At 40.5% G+C, this 15,126-nt stretch overlaps 1 protein-coding gene across 1 annotated transcript in view; it reads right to left on the bottom strand.

Moving 5' to 3' along the window:
• Positions 1-4,683: 4,683 nt before the first annotated feature.
• Positions 4,684-15,126, bottom strand: part of MPV17L (MPV17 mitochondrial membrane protein-like) — a 13,041-nt gene continuing 2,598 nt past the window's right edge. Inside the window, exons 2-4 of the mRNA XM_006759683.2 lie at positions 11,377-11,447; positions 6,029-6,058; positions 4,684-5,611 (exon numbers count right to left, since the gene is read on the bottom strand). Coding sequence (XP_006759746.1) covers positions 5,432-5,611; positions 6,029-6,058; positions 11,377-11,447 — 281 coding nt within the window. The 3' untranslated portion in view covers positions 4,684-5,431. The remainder of the gene's footprint in view (positions 5,612-6,028; positions 6,059-11,376; positions 11,448-15,126) is intronic.

The raw sequence follows: 15,126 nt of genomic DNA, 5'->3' as shown, positions 1-15,126 counted from the left end.
GCAGCAAGAAAAAGACAGTCATTTACCTACAAGGGAGTACCCATATGACTGTCAGCTGATTTCTCAACAGAATCTTTGCAGGCCAGAAGGGAGTGGCAAGAAATGTGGGAAGAGCTCAGGAGATTTATCTCAGTGCAGTGGCGGATGCAATGGCGTGAGCGCCCTCCGCCTATACAAGCTTCCTCGGCACACCTGGAAGTGGCAGGGCCCGCCTGAGTAAGCCCCCTAGAGCCCCTACATAGTACCCTAACTTTCCTACCATTGGTTGCCCTAAGGATGTTGTAAACTTCTGATTGGTCTGGAATGTTATATATGTCCCTGCACTTAAACAATAAACTTCAGACTGCGTCTTGAACCTGTCTCCGGAGTCGGGCATGCTTCGATAGGACTCCGTCAGCCTCACCCCCGGGGGACCCCCTGCTTCACTTTTACCTCTTCTTTCCCTGAGGACAGAAGAGACCCAATGAGGGGTCTCTGCCACCATCTCTCCAAAGCATAGCAATCATGCCACTTCTATGTCTCATCCCTACCCTCTCCACGATTACCCTGCTTTCCTGGAGCGTTTGTGTGGTCATGGTTGGGGTGGGGGGGGAGGTAAGGGCGGGAATTAAAAACAGAAGACAGTTTGATATGGCCATTTGCCAAAAAAAAAAAAAAAAAGAGGAAAATATGGGTGAATAAATATTCACTTAAGGAAGACAGGCTTACAAAGGAAAAAGGAACTAGGAAAAGAAAGATTTCAATATATGCCAAAATGTTACTCAGTTATTTTTCTCTTCTACTCACTTGGTTGGACACTATTCACAGATCTTTATCTGTTCTTTATCTTTAAACTCCAGATTTTTCCTTTCACTTACTGGCCATTGAAAGTATTAAAAGAAAAAAAAATTCAATCACTTTTTAATTGCATTTTCTGTTATTTGGTTCCTTTAGATTCTAAACATTATGCCCAAAACTAGATTAAATGTAGCCAAAGCAAAGTTAAAAGCTTCATGCACAAAAACCCATTAACTTTCTAATACTTTCAGCAGATGAACCTAATTTCAGATGAAAGCTCCCTCCAGAAAATATTGTTAAACCTGTCTGGATACAATTTGTTTTGGCAAACACTCTGTAGAAAATTCCACTGAACTAAATTTAAATTGCCCATGGAGCAAAAAGTATTTTTGGACAGCTTCAGATGGATCCTAAAGGCTGACGATGCTTGGAAGAAAAACAGTCAAGAAAGTATATGGCAATGATGGATGGGTTAGAAATTGTAGTTCTGGGTAATTTGCCTCAACTAAAGAGACTACCTACATTTAATTTGATGAACAGTTTATCTTGAGGCCTATTTAGGTGCAACCTAAAATACCAAAACTAAATCTCTTTATCTATAGGTTTTATTGTGAAAAAATAAAACAAAATTTTCTTGGGGTCCATTACGGTCAAGGGCACATCCTCAGTAGGGGGCGTGCAGGAGGCAGCCGATCAATGATTCTCTCTCATCACTGATGTTTCTATCTCTCTCTCCCTCTCCCTTCCACTCTGAAATCAATAAAAATATATATTTTAAAAAGTATTAAAAACTAAAATTATAGTTATTAATGAAGTACTAGAATGTAAAACTACTGTTTAGTAGCTGCAATCCCTTTCATTCATTAGCTTTCCTATTGTGGCCCAAAGAGTATCCATACATTATAAGATAAAGTTTTCCCAAAGCACCCTTCATTTATAGGAACCCCTAAATGCCAAATTTCGCTGACTGGATAGTGGGCAAATAATCCATTATTCTGTACACTGAATCACCTTACTGAACAGATTTTGTGGGAAATATTTTCACAAGCCACTCAAAGTTGGTATTAGAACATTGCCTAATTCTCTCTCACCAAACCAACTATGCTATAGGCAAAAGGAAATTAGCTTTTATTAATCACAAGTACACTGGATAGAAACATCTACATTATTCAAAGTTGAGGAGCAGGTGATGGAAACGTCCCTCTGTGTCAGAGCTCGAATGACTTTTCTTTCTTTTTTTTTAAATCTATTTTTGTTGATCTCAGAGAGGAATGGAGAGGAAGAGAGAGATAGGAGCATCACTGATGAGAGTCACTGGTCGGCTGCCTCCTGCACGCCCCACACTGGGGACTGATCCTGCAACCGAGGCATGTGCCCTGATCGAGAATCGAAACCTGACCTCTTGGTTCATAGGTCGATGCTCAACCACTGAGCCACACTGGCTAAGCTGCCTTTTCTTTCTCTTTGCTCTCTTTCAGGATCTCATCTCACCTGATCCTACCATCACCCTCCACTTCACAGACCTTCAGGCTCTTGTGACTTTCCATCCTTTAAGACGCAACTCAGACATCACCTCCATGAAGCCTTCCCAGATTACCCAGGGCACCATGACTTCAAAGTACCTACTGCTTCTGCCGTTAACCTATGGCTGAGTGGCAATAGTTGAGTAATATTCAAGCTTTCTATTGACCACTTGTTACAGATGCTGCTCAAGCAACTAGTGATGAATTAGATGTCCTGAGAACCAGATTATCTTTTTTTTTTAACTTCTACTCCCAATTAGATCATGAACTTCTTTTAACACAGTTACCATCCTTTTTACATCCCATTTAGTAACCTTTGTTATAAGGGTGATTGCATCCATTTGTGTATAAGGAAAGCTCTCCCCTGAATTGAGAAACCATTTTCAACTACTTTTGTAAGAGGCCTGTCTCAGAGACTAGAAATGGAAACCAGCAGTCTAACAGGACGAGACTTGGGCACTCCTGATTTTAATGGTAGCAGCAGGGCCAACTGTATTATCATACAGTGACAACCAGGGATTCAGAAAAGAGTACCAGGAAGGAGCCACCAGAGCCACAGGGACAAATACGCCAAATGCCTGGACCTAGGACAGGATTTGTGATATCTGAGTTCAAAACTAACTATGAGAGGATCAGAAATCTGTATTCTGTAAGCTTTTTTTAAAGAAACTCTTTTGACATCCTCCAAATTTCCCTTTTGTTTTCTACACATAGGAGGTGAAGTTGCTTTGAAAATCCAGTCTACCTCAACTCCATTAAGGGAAGGGAATTATAGGTTTTGCCCTTGCCTGAGCAAACATAGAGCCAAAACATGGTAGGGCAGCACACAGCCAAGTTAGAGAAGCCTATGGAACAGGGTAATCTGGAGGAAGAGGGCGGCCACCTGCCTGGCTCTAAACACTAGAAGGTCTCGAGTGTGTTTTACCAAGATTGGCAGCATTTTAAAACAGATAAACATTGTATTATTAGCATTAAGAACTGAAAGTGGCCCAGCTGCGGTGGCTCAGTGATTGAGCATCGGCCTATGAACAAGGAGGTTGGGGTTCGATTCCTGGTCAGGGCACTGATTGCAGGCTCAATGCCCAGGTTGCAGGCTCAATCCCCAGAGTGGTGCGTGCAGGAGGCAGCCAATCAATGATTCTCTCTCATCACTGATGTTTCTATCTCTCTCCCTCTCCCATTCTCTCTGAAATAAATAAAAAATATATTTTTTTAAAAAAACTGAAAGTGTATCATTTGCAAAAATTTAGAGAAGCCATGCTAGATATTTTCTATATTCCAGGGTAACACATTATTGAGTAAAGATTATCATACTTTCATGAATAAAAAACGCTTTTCTCCTTAACAGTATTCACAAGGTCTGTTTTCCCAATTGCTTTTGTACAATATGCAAACACTCTTTTTCCATCATAAAATAATGCTGAACTTCAGCTAAAAGATTACAGGTAGTACTTTCAATAGTTAACTCTACATATACTTTTTTAAAGACAAAATTTGTCTTATGTATTGTGAAATAACTTTTCTGTGGCATGAACTACTTTTAAAACAATGCAAATAGTAAATTATTTTATTTTTTATTAAATTTATTGGGGTTACATTGGTTAAGAAGATCATATAGGTTTCAAGTGTACATTTCTGTGATACATGGCCTGTATATTGCATTGTGTGCCCACCACCCAAAGTTAAATCATCTTCCATCACCATATATTTGACCCCCTTTTCCCTTAACTGCTCCCCATCCCTCCCCTTTGGTAACCATCATACTGTTGTTTATTTCTATGAGTTTCAGTTTTATATCCCACATATGAATGAGATAACATGGTTCTTAACTTTTTCTGACTGACTTATTTCGCTTAGCATAATATTCTCAAGATCCATCCATGTTATTTTATCTAGAAATTTCCTACCGTTGTCCCAATAATGTAAAATAAAATTAATCATATACTTAAAAGTTATGGCATAAATTTATATTACAAATGATATGCTCAAAATTTTAAATATAGATCATTAAATTAATCTTAAATATAAATTCTCAAGATAAATTTATTAACATTTTAGTGCTTCACATCTTAAATTTGTGCAATACTCCATTGGAAGCGACAGAATTGTGGTTCAGTTCTTAGGTGAAATTTGCTGAAACTTCTTGAGATTTTCATATAATTTTAAACCCACTTGTTTTGAGGTGAGACAAACAGTAAATCTGAAAAAACTGAATCAAGTTTCTCTTATCTACCTTAAAGATTACCTATAAAAATTTAGTTTAAAACATTGATTTTAAAAAATATAACATCAGCATGAAATCTGGGGTAACTTTTTCCTAAAAACCTATGAAATAGAGTTCTTCCTTACAAAGGATGAGAAATTATTCTCCCCCCCCCCCGGGCCCCCAGAAACTTCACTCAGTATATTTCTCTAAGAAGTCAAATTTCATATGAGGTACTGAATATGCTCAAAACTATAAAACATTAGCTAAAAAGTACTTAACTAAGGAAATTACAAAAATAGGAAATGCCAATGAACTATATTCTACACAGGGCACACCAATCATACACTATTTTTTTATGATTTAAAGTATACTTATAGAACTTTAGTCTCAGCAAAAAAATGATTATATAGTATTGGGGTGGAGGAAATCTGGTTATTCAATCTTGACTTTGATTGAGTTCCATGTAGATAGAAATTTACTATTAAGAACTACTTTGGGTATAAAAGGTAATCAGATCCAAAAGTGTTTAGGAGTAACCTGAGATGTTAGAAAAGAGATGTATACAATCAAAACAGGCTCCTTAAATGGCATTAATAATTAAATGCATTAAATATAATCAAATGGCATTAAAATATTAGAATAGAAATAGTAACTAGTATTAAATGCCATTTTGCCACTGATACTGGTATTACCAAAGTATTGAAGAAGTGAAAATATTAGAGAAGTAATACTTTCAGGTAGAATGAGGAAAAAAAGGTTTGGATAAAATTTAAAGTACTTATTGATAATTAAGAAACAAGTGGGTCTAGGAATAGTAATTCTTCCAAATGGAGCACATACTGCAGGTAAGTAGAGTATTTTATCAGTAGGCAACTCACTGCAATTAAAAAAAAAATATTGTCACTTTCAGGGAATCCTTGACTCCTCATTTCTCTGGGGGCTTTTCAAATTCGTTGGCCTTCTTTTGATGAAGGAATGTGAAAACTGATGTCAATGTGCCATCGCCACTCTGTTGTGAATAGCAAAGGAAGGTGGCCCACAGAAAACCATACAGTCCCGTGTAAGCTGTTCTCCACTGAATAGGAACAAGGCTGAAGTTGGTAAGCTGTAACAGAAAGAGGATGTTAGGACTGTATAAACCAGTGATGGCGAACCTATGACACGCGTGTCAGAGGTGACACGCGAACTCATTTTTTTGGTTGATTTTTCTTTGTTCAATGGCATTTAAATATATAAAATAAATATCAAAAATATACATCTTTGTTTTACTATGGTTGCAAATATTAAAAAATTTCTATATGTGACATGGCACCAGAGTTAAGTTAGGGTTTTTCAAAAGGCTGACACGCCGAGCTCAAAAGGTTCACCATTACTGGTATAAACCAAAGCCAGGAGTTAGCATTCTGAGTGGTTTAAAACTCACCTGAATAGGGAACATTTGAGATCTTGCTCCCAGGCATATGTCATTAGTTCGGTTTAAATAAAATTTTATAAGAATTTAAAGAACTAAAGAAAAACTCACCTGTACAAAAGGCCAGTACATCAGACCAGTCTGGAATTTAAAAATATATATATTAGAATGCCTTTTAATCACAGTTCGTTCCATAGAAGATTAAGAAATACCAAGCAGCTAGTATTCGGAGGTGGTATTTTATTTCAGACTAAGCCGATTAAATTAGACTACTTAAGGTCCCTTGCATATATCAGGGTGGGGAGTTGTGGGAAAAGCTGTTAGGTACAAGACATTTATACTAGTTATATTCACAGATCCAGAATGTAGTCTACCAGAATCACTATCAATTCTGTTAGACATCTGCTTTCAAAATAACAACATATATTTATATATTGCAATTTTCCTGTTAGCCCAAGCAAATGATAAAGAAACATATTTATAAAAGGATCGTCAATAAATTTTTTAAAGTATACCAAATCCATTCTTTATGGAATTACTTGCTAATAATATATGTTACTATTTCATGTGATAGAATAAGTTTAGCTGACATTTTTGGTTTTTTTACAGAATATTTTAAGATAGGTTTATTTTAACAGGCTTTAACCTGTACATTCTGACAAAAATGGTCATCATTATGGATTTTTTTTTCAAAGCTACAAGTCTTGGTATGTAAACTATACCTAAAAAAAAAAAAAAGGTTTAAAAAAACAGTCCTTAAAGGTAGTATTACACTAGTAATATAAAGGTGGTATTACTTTCTTTTTTATTTTACTAACTTGTACTAGTATTTCCTAAAGTTTCTACAATAAACCATTTCAATAAAAGCTGTTTAAAATATATACTCATTTAAGAATTTACTATTTTAGCAAAAAGGATCAGAAGAGTAAACTCATCCAAACATGGCTTTACTTCTTATGGCAATATTTTTCTTTCAGAACATAACATCACCTCGTATATTGCATTGCACAGATCCTGGTCTCTCCATTCCCCACTGAAAGGGAAAAGGATTCCTCAAAGAAATGGCTGGTCCCAGGGCAGGGGCAGGGCAAGTAAAGATATAAGATAAGCCAGGGATATCTTGTTATGAAAGTAAGGAAGTGATTTTTTTATTTAAAAAAATGGGAGTCCTGGCCAGGTGGCTCAGTTTGTTGGAGCATGGTCCCAAACACCAAAAGGGTGAGGATTCAATTCCCAGTTAGGGCACATACCTAGGTTTTGGATTTGACCCCCAGTCGGGACATGTTCAGGAGACAACCAATCAATGTTTCTCTCACATCGATATTTCTCTCTCTCTCTCTCTCTCTCTCTCTATCTATCTCTCTCTTTCTCTCTCTCTTCCTTGCTCTAAAATTAATTTTAAAAAACAAACATTAATTTTAAAAAACAAACATATCCTCAGGTGAGGATTAAAAAAACAAACAATGGATGTCACTAGAACATAGGAGCCAGCTTGAAGGGACTCTCGCTGGCCAAATCGCAGACACTCAAGCACCAAAGATAATTACACACAGTCATGAATTGTAAGCCTCTGAAAAAATGAGAATCTTTGAGTCCAAGCTGATAATAGAGAAATGAATAAATAACTGGAATACAAGAGCAGGCATTTGTTTACAGATCTCTGAGCGCCACCTGGTAAATGTGGAACCAGTGCTGGAGTTGGAAACTCATCATTTGGCAACCATCACAACGGCCAAGACTGGTTCAGGCAGAATTCGGGTGCCAAATCTGGGGGTGGGGTGGAATATTCTGATGGGGAGCAGGATATTTATTTGCATGGTCTTAAAGAGGCTCCCTACAGATTGCTTATTAGCTTCAAGGGAAAAAATAGTGGAAAAATCAGACACCTTGACATCTCCAACCAGAGACAGAAGCACCTTCTGCTGTGATAACCTTGAGGACACGTTGGCATAGATGGGGTGTTCCAGCCAGAAATGTATCACCTTCATCTAATCATAGAAAACAATAGACACCCCCCCACCCCCGCCCACAAAAGCAAATGCTTTGTGTGTTTTTAGGGGAGGACTATATTCTTCAAAGATATCAGTTTTGCCATAGATTTTAAAAGAGCTAAGACAGCCGAAACCGGTTTGGCTCAGTGGATAGAGCGTCGGCCTGCAGACTGAAAGGTCCCAGGTTCAATTCCGGTCAAGGGCATGTACCTTGGTTGCGGGCACATCCCCAGCAGGAGATGTGCAGGAGGCAGCTGATCGATGTTTCTCTCTCATCGATGTTTCTAACTCTCTATCTCTCTCCCTTCCTCTCTGTAAAAAACCAATAAAATATATTTTAAAAAAAAAGAGCTAAGACAATGTTCCCAATTAATGGGAGCTAAAAAGACATAGGAACTAAATGCATTGCCTAATTCTAGACTGGATCCTGTACTGGAGGAAAAGAAATGCTATACAGGCCATTAGATGGTCAATGGGCAAAAATGGAATATGGATGGTAGGAGATATAAAAAGATTATTATCATTCTTGAGTATCTGGAGGTAAATGGTAATTCTGTGTGTAACTAACTCAAATGATTCAGAAAAACTTATCAGATAGAAAAATAGATGGATAGATAAAGCAAGCAAATAGTAAATGGGGCAAAATGCTAATAGGTGCATTTGGGTAAAGGGCATATGGATATTTTTTCCACATTAATAAGTGATTTATTACAACTGTGACAAGGCAATTCCAAGGGTTAGGAGACTTTATAATGGGCATAAGTAGTCAGAAAAGGCTTCCTTAGGAAATGATGTGTAAGCTGAGATCTGAAGGAAGGGGACGTGTGAGTCTGGGAAAGGCTCGGGGGGACGAGGCTGCCATGTTCCAGGAACAGAAAAAATTCAAGAGTGGTTGAGGTACAGAGTGGAGAGAGGGAGGCATGAGATGAGGTTGGGCCAGGAGCCCATGGCTGAACAGAACCACCTCTCAGAGGGCCAGTTCCTGGACTCCTGGGCTGGCCTCTCACGCATGTTCTGAGTGTTTGGCACAGTGTCAGAGCAAACAAAGGTGGTGTTAACTTCCCACCGAATATTTGAGGGGCAAGTTCTCTTTTTACAGGCAGGTCTCTTCCTCCAGATGGTGAACTTCTGCTAGGCAGGAGTTCAAGTTCATTTCCAAATCCTCAGCTTTGGGATGGTGTTGGTGTCAGCACACAGTAGCTGCTGTCAGACTCACATGAGATTCGGGGAGGAGCCAGGAAAAGGGTCAGCCAAGGCCCAAGGGGTCCAGGTCTGGACAAGGTGCACTGTAGACTCCACATGTCTGTGGTGCCATTGGTAGAACTTCTGGGAGAAGCCGTCAAAGGAGGACCAGAGACTCCAGTGACTGGAACTGGGCACCTCCCTCTTCAAGGAGACTGAGCTCCCCAGAGGTGACCTGGCCTACCATTCAGGCCACCCATATGGGTATTATTGGAACTATTCTTACTACTTTTCTGTAATTTTAAAATTATTTCCATATTAAAGCTTTTTAAAACTATATAAAAGAGAAGAATGTGTTATCAGATATATTTCTAAGAGATAATATATCTGAACTGCCATGTTGCAGGTGGTGAAAGGAGACAGAAATTGCATGCCATCTGTGCAGAAAAAAAACAAACAAAAAAAAACAAAACAAAAAAACACACACACAAAAAGCTCAAGTACTATGTACATGTAAACTACAAATAAACTAGAGATGTCCTTCCACCTTCATCAAAAGAACATGGATTGGACAGGGGGATAATTCCTTAGCAACAAAGAACCAATTCTACTCTCACACACCCCTTGGGCTATTAGAGTCTTCTGTGACAGATTCCTTTTGGGTGCTTCTTTTGCTCTGTGCTCCTGTCATTGGTCAAGCTTCTATCAAAAGCCTAGTTTTATCCCAATTTCTTCCATATCTATTATTTCTAGCTCTGAGTTCTCCTCTGTGCATCTGGACATCTCCCTTTGAATATCCTAAAAGCATCTGGAATTCAACATTTGCCATACTGAACTCAATTATCTTGTTTCTCAAACTGGATCACTGTCCTCTATGTCCTATCTCAGGTTCCTTAAGTCACAACCTGTGGGTCATCCTAGATGTGTCCTTGCCCATAACCCCAATTTCCAATCACCCAGACCTACCTATTTTGCCTCCTAAATATTTCTCAAATCATTCATATTCCTACTCCTTCATTATTTCTCATGTGAGCTTGGTTACAACAACCCCCTTATTTGGTTTCTCTTGCCACTACTATTGTTGGAGTTCAAGATCCTTAGCATGGCATTCAACATGCAAAAAAGACAACCCACATGTCTTCATTAAGGGAGGAGAATCTGAAACATCTACGCATCCCTGCCTAAAGCCCCTTTCTTTCACAATTCTGCTTGCTTGCTCGTTTTATAAAGGTTTGATGTACATATTTCCATAGGATCTATGGCATCATGGGAAAACTTGTTCCCTTTTCCAAAATAAAACAGAAGAAAATCACATTTGGATGTCCCCATGGGAGCACAATTTCTGCCCTGAGAGAAGGAACAGGAGGAATTTTTTTTTAACTAAGAAAATTCATAAACACAGCAGTTACTCTTCCCCATGAAGGAAAGAACTGTCCCTGAGCATAAGAGCTCAGGGAAAGCAGTGGCTTCAACCCTCCCTGACGGCTGCCTCCAGCCACTAAGGGGGTGATGCTGGTTCTGGGGCTTCGTGTCATGCAACAGAAGATGCTAGAAGCCGTGCAGGCAATTGCCAGGTGTGCTTGACACCGTTCCTGATAGGGAATTAAGTACATGCAAAGTCCTAGGCCAGTCTGCGTATATTCTATAATCCTGAAAATTCACCTCCTTGTGATTAATAGAATCAAACATGCTCTAGGCCAGAGATGGAACGCATCTCTGACTTTGCCAAGCTTTAAGGATCCTGCCAACAAATCTTCACGGAATGAATTAATGTTTGTCAGACTGGACTGTGTATACCTGTACTGAGCAAACAGTACAACCGGTGACTTGCTCCAAGCCTAGACACGACCCTGGGGAGTACCATCTTTCTCTGTAAACACTTTGTAACGTTAAGAAGGTTCCTTTCCCAGGGACTCAGCAGAATGCACATCTGGACACCTCGACTGTGAATGTGGGAATGATTCCACTCACATTCTAGGCTTTTTGCAATAAACTCTTTGATTCTGAGATTCACTAAATTATAATCACTAGTAAGAGTAAATATAGGGACATCAGGAATCATGGTGAACACTGAATGCAATTCAGAGACTCTCAGATAGACACTCTTAAAGCTTCTTTTCATTCGATTCATCTGTCAAAATCAATGTAATATTTCTGTTCAAATATTGTATCCTTGTGCTAACCAACTGTAGCCCTGATTTAATAACATTTTTATTAAAATGTATTTAATGTTAAAAATGTACAAAAATATTTTGGTTTTTTTCCATTTTCAAAAGTCTGTCTTACCTTATATGTATTCCAGAATTTCTGTTTCAGGTCCAAAAATATGTCATCCTTTCCTTGGAGAATACTCATACCTATTTGCAAAAAACACAAATCAAAAGACTTTTAAAAGATTAAATAGGAAGAATACTGTAAAAGAGTTCAAGTTTCCTATTTCTATATGTAAAGTAACCACCACTACCACTCACTCAATATGTCCTTTCTAACTCAACATAGAAAAGAGGATATCATCTCCACTCTAAAACTAGATAAATTGTTAAAGGAATGATAAATATGAAGTGAGATTAGTAGGGTATAAAAGTTATAGGGGAATGATTTTTTTATTTTTTAAAAAAATATATTTTATTGATTTTTTACAGAGAGGAAGGGAGAGGGATAGAGAGTTAGAAACATCGATGAGAGAGAAACATGAATCAGCTGCCTCCTGCAACTCCCCACTGGGTATGTGCCCGCCACCAAGGTACATGCCCTTGACTTGGAATTGAACCTGGGACCCTGGAGTCTGCAGGCCGACGCTCTATCCATTGAGCCAAACCAGTTAGGGCTTATTATTTTTTAATGTTTAAAAAAATTGATTTCAGAGAGGAAGGGAGAGGGAGAACGAGATAGAAACATTAATGATGAGAAAGAATCATTGATTGGCTACCTCCTGCATACTCCCCACTGGGGATCAAGTCCGAAACTCAGGCATATGCCCTGACCAGGAATCTAATTGTGCCCTCCTGGTCCATAGGTCGATGCTCAACTGCTGAGCCATGCCTGGCAGACATAGAGGAATGATTTAAAAAAAAAAAAAAAACTAAGAAAATTCATAAAAACAGAAGTGTTAGGATAGTGAGATCATTGGTGACTTTTTTTTCTCTCCCTTTCAAATTTTCTGTGAAATGATTAAAATTTTTAAAACTTAATTACCTTTTTTTTAAAAAAAGGCTAAGGGATCCTGTGTATTCTGGCAACTGTTTCCCACCAAAGAAAGAGGCTTTTAAATCAAAATTGAAAAGCAGAACTCCAATGCAGCCTTCCTAAAAACATTTTGAAAACTTTGATGTTGACAACTCTGAAAAGAAATTCTGGGAACAAGGACGAAACCCTCCCATTTGAGGGAGGGTGTAAAAATGAGTGCTTTAAAAATTCTCCCCCAGCCCTAGCTGGTTTGGCTCGGTGGATAGAGCGTCAGCCTGAGGACCGAAGGGTCCCAGGTTAGATTCTGGTCAAGGGCACATGCCTGGGTTGTTGGCTCGGTCCAGCCTGCAGGAGGCAGCCAATCAATGATTCCCTCTCATCATTGACGTTTCTATCTCTCTCTTCCTCTCCCTTCCTCTCTGAAATCAATAAAAATATTTTTAAAATTCTCCCCCAAATTGCATAAGGAGGAAGGGGAAATAAAATATTTTTAGTCACTTTGCAGGGGATTCTTAGAACAGAACTCATCAGAAAACCCAGCGGCATATTGGTAAACCTCATTCCACTTAACCAGCACTAAAAAAGTGCTAAACACTTTGTGTGCACTATTTCATTTGATCCTCCTAACCACCAGCTGAGGATCGCAGTTTCAGAGAGGAAAAGAGTTCAGGAAGGTTAATAGGGGGCCAAGACTACCCTGGCCTGTAGGCTCAGTGGTTAGAGCGTCGGCCTTATGCACCAAAGAGTCACGGATTCAATTCCCTGTCAAAGACACATATCTGGGTTGCAGGTTCAATCCTTGGCCTCTATTGATGTGTCTCTCTCACATGCTGTCTCTTTCTCTCTTCTCTCCCCACCCCTCCATCTCCCTCCCTTCCATTCTCTCTAAACATCAATGGAAAAAATACCCTTGGGTGAGGATTAAAAATAATAGTAGTGGTCCGAGACCAACCCAGGTGTAGATTTCAAGCCAGAGCTCTGAATCACTACTTGAGCTCCCCAAGGCACAAAGGATCATTTGATACAAGCAGTTTCTAAGTTGTAAGTGCCTGGAGCAAACATCCAACCCAAGGGGTCCCACCTTCCTTCTGCATTTTAACAGGGAGTGAGGGACACGGGGCCAGAAATCTGAAAGCAAAACAAGCACCTGGGCAGAATTCTGTTTCAGGGGCCTCAGGCCTGAACCACAGGCTTCCCCACACACTGTTATTTGTCTTTCCGATCAGGCACACTGACAACAGTCATGGAGACTGAGAACAGCATGAGTTGTGTTGCCTTGGGGCAAGTCACTTAAACCCTTGGGGCCTTGATTTCCTAATCTGTAACATGAGACTACATTATAATACGAGTATCTGCCTCACAGGTTGTGTGAGGATTAAATGGGAATCTGATTCCCAAACTCACAGCCCCCAGCTCCTAACCCGTTCACCCCTGTACAAAGCCACTAATAACTGATATGATGAACCAGTTTGCAAATCCGGACAGGAAGTCATGCCCTGGGAGCAGATGCATGTCTGATAAACCAGGGGGTCCCTGCTCTCAGGTTCTCCATTACTATGACTTCTCTGACCTCACTGATCCCCTGAGGCATGTGGTTGGCTGAGGCTGCATCAAGCAGTCCTGTCCTTTGAGTTTTCTGTGGGGTTTGTGAGGAAAGGAACAGAATCTGCCCTCCCCCCAAATAAGATCTATGGGGCAGTATAGGTTTCTTCAAGATGATGACTTGACCACCTCAACCCAGTTTAAACTATATATATTTTTTTTTTTCAGAGAAAAGGGAGAGGGAGATAGAAACATCAATGATGAGAGAAAATTATAAATTGCCCCCTGCTGGGGATGGAACCTGCAACCCAGGCATGTGCCCTGACCAGGAATGGGACAGTGACCCCCTGGTTCATAGGTCCACGCTCAACCACTGAGCCACGCTGGCCAGGCTCAACCCGGTTTAAAAGGCACCAAGAGCCACTGATAAGAAGACCTTCTTGGGGTGACCTGTGATCCCTAATGCCAAGGCCAGGCCCAGGATCTCCCCTGCCCACTCCTTTCCAGGCTGTGGAAATCGAAGATGATGGAAGCCACAGAGCCCTTTCCATTGTTTTTGGTATGTAGGGACCTGAGCAAGGTTCCCAAAGCCCAGTCCTCAGGTAACAGGTTTTCTGGGGAGGGAGCTCTCAGGGCCCTCACAGGTACAGAGTCCTCTTGGGCAGGGGTCCCTTCACATTTTCAGTAGCTTTTGATGTCGGGGTGGGACACATACACACACACACACACACACACACACCCCTTTTCCACAGGAAAATCTTACCAAAGCAAGGCTAGTGCCCCGAGCCTGAATTTTCTGGGAAACCTGGCCCAATTTCAAGTTCCACCCACAATGGCCCCATGGTGCTGAGTCCCCTCTTGTCTCGTCGGTGTATTGGAAAGAAATGTCCGCCAGTGGAAAGGAGGCCCCCATGACTTTTCCCAGGGGCAGGCTGGCTGACCCACAACTAGGTCAGCGGGGTTGCAGCTGCTGTGACCACAAGCTAGGGTCTCCTGGACACTACGTGGACCTTTTTCAGGAGGAAATGGCCCCCAGCCCTGCCTCCCCATTCCAACCTACGCCCCACGCGCCCTGAAATCTCCGGCCTCGGACTATGCACAGCCTCTCAAATCTCAACTGCGCTCCTGGTCCCCTTGATCTCTGACCCACTGGACGTTGATTCCCTAATCCGTGGCCTCTCCAGCCATCGCCCAACTTCTCCTCGGCCCCCTTAACCCCGGGTGCCCAAACTTCTGGGCCCTTGCACCTTCACCTCCAGCCCCGTCCCCAGCCCTGAACTCCTATCCTCCCACCAAGGATTATACCCC

The sequence above is a fragment of the Myotis davidii genome, unplaced genomic scaffold (genome assembly GCF_000327345.1).
Source record: "Myotis davidii unplaced genomic scaffold, ASM32734v1 scaffold1115, whole genome shotgun sequence".
Classification (NCBI taxonomy): domain Eukaryota; kingdom Metazoa; phylum Chordata; class Mammalia; order Chiroptera; family Vespertilionidae; genus Myotis; species Myotis davidii.
The sequence above is the reverse complement of the archived record's forward strand: the minus strand, read 5'-3'. Positions and strand labels throughout refer to the sequence as shown.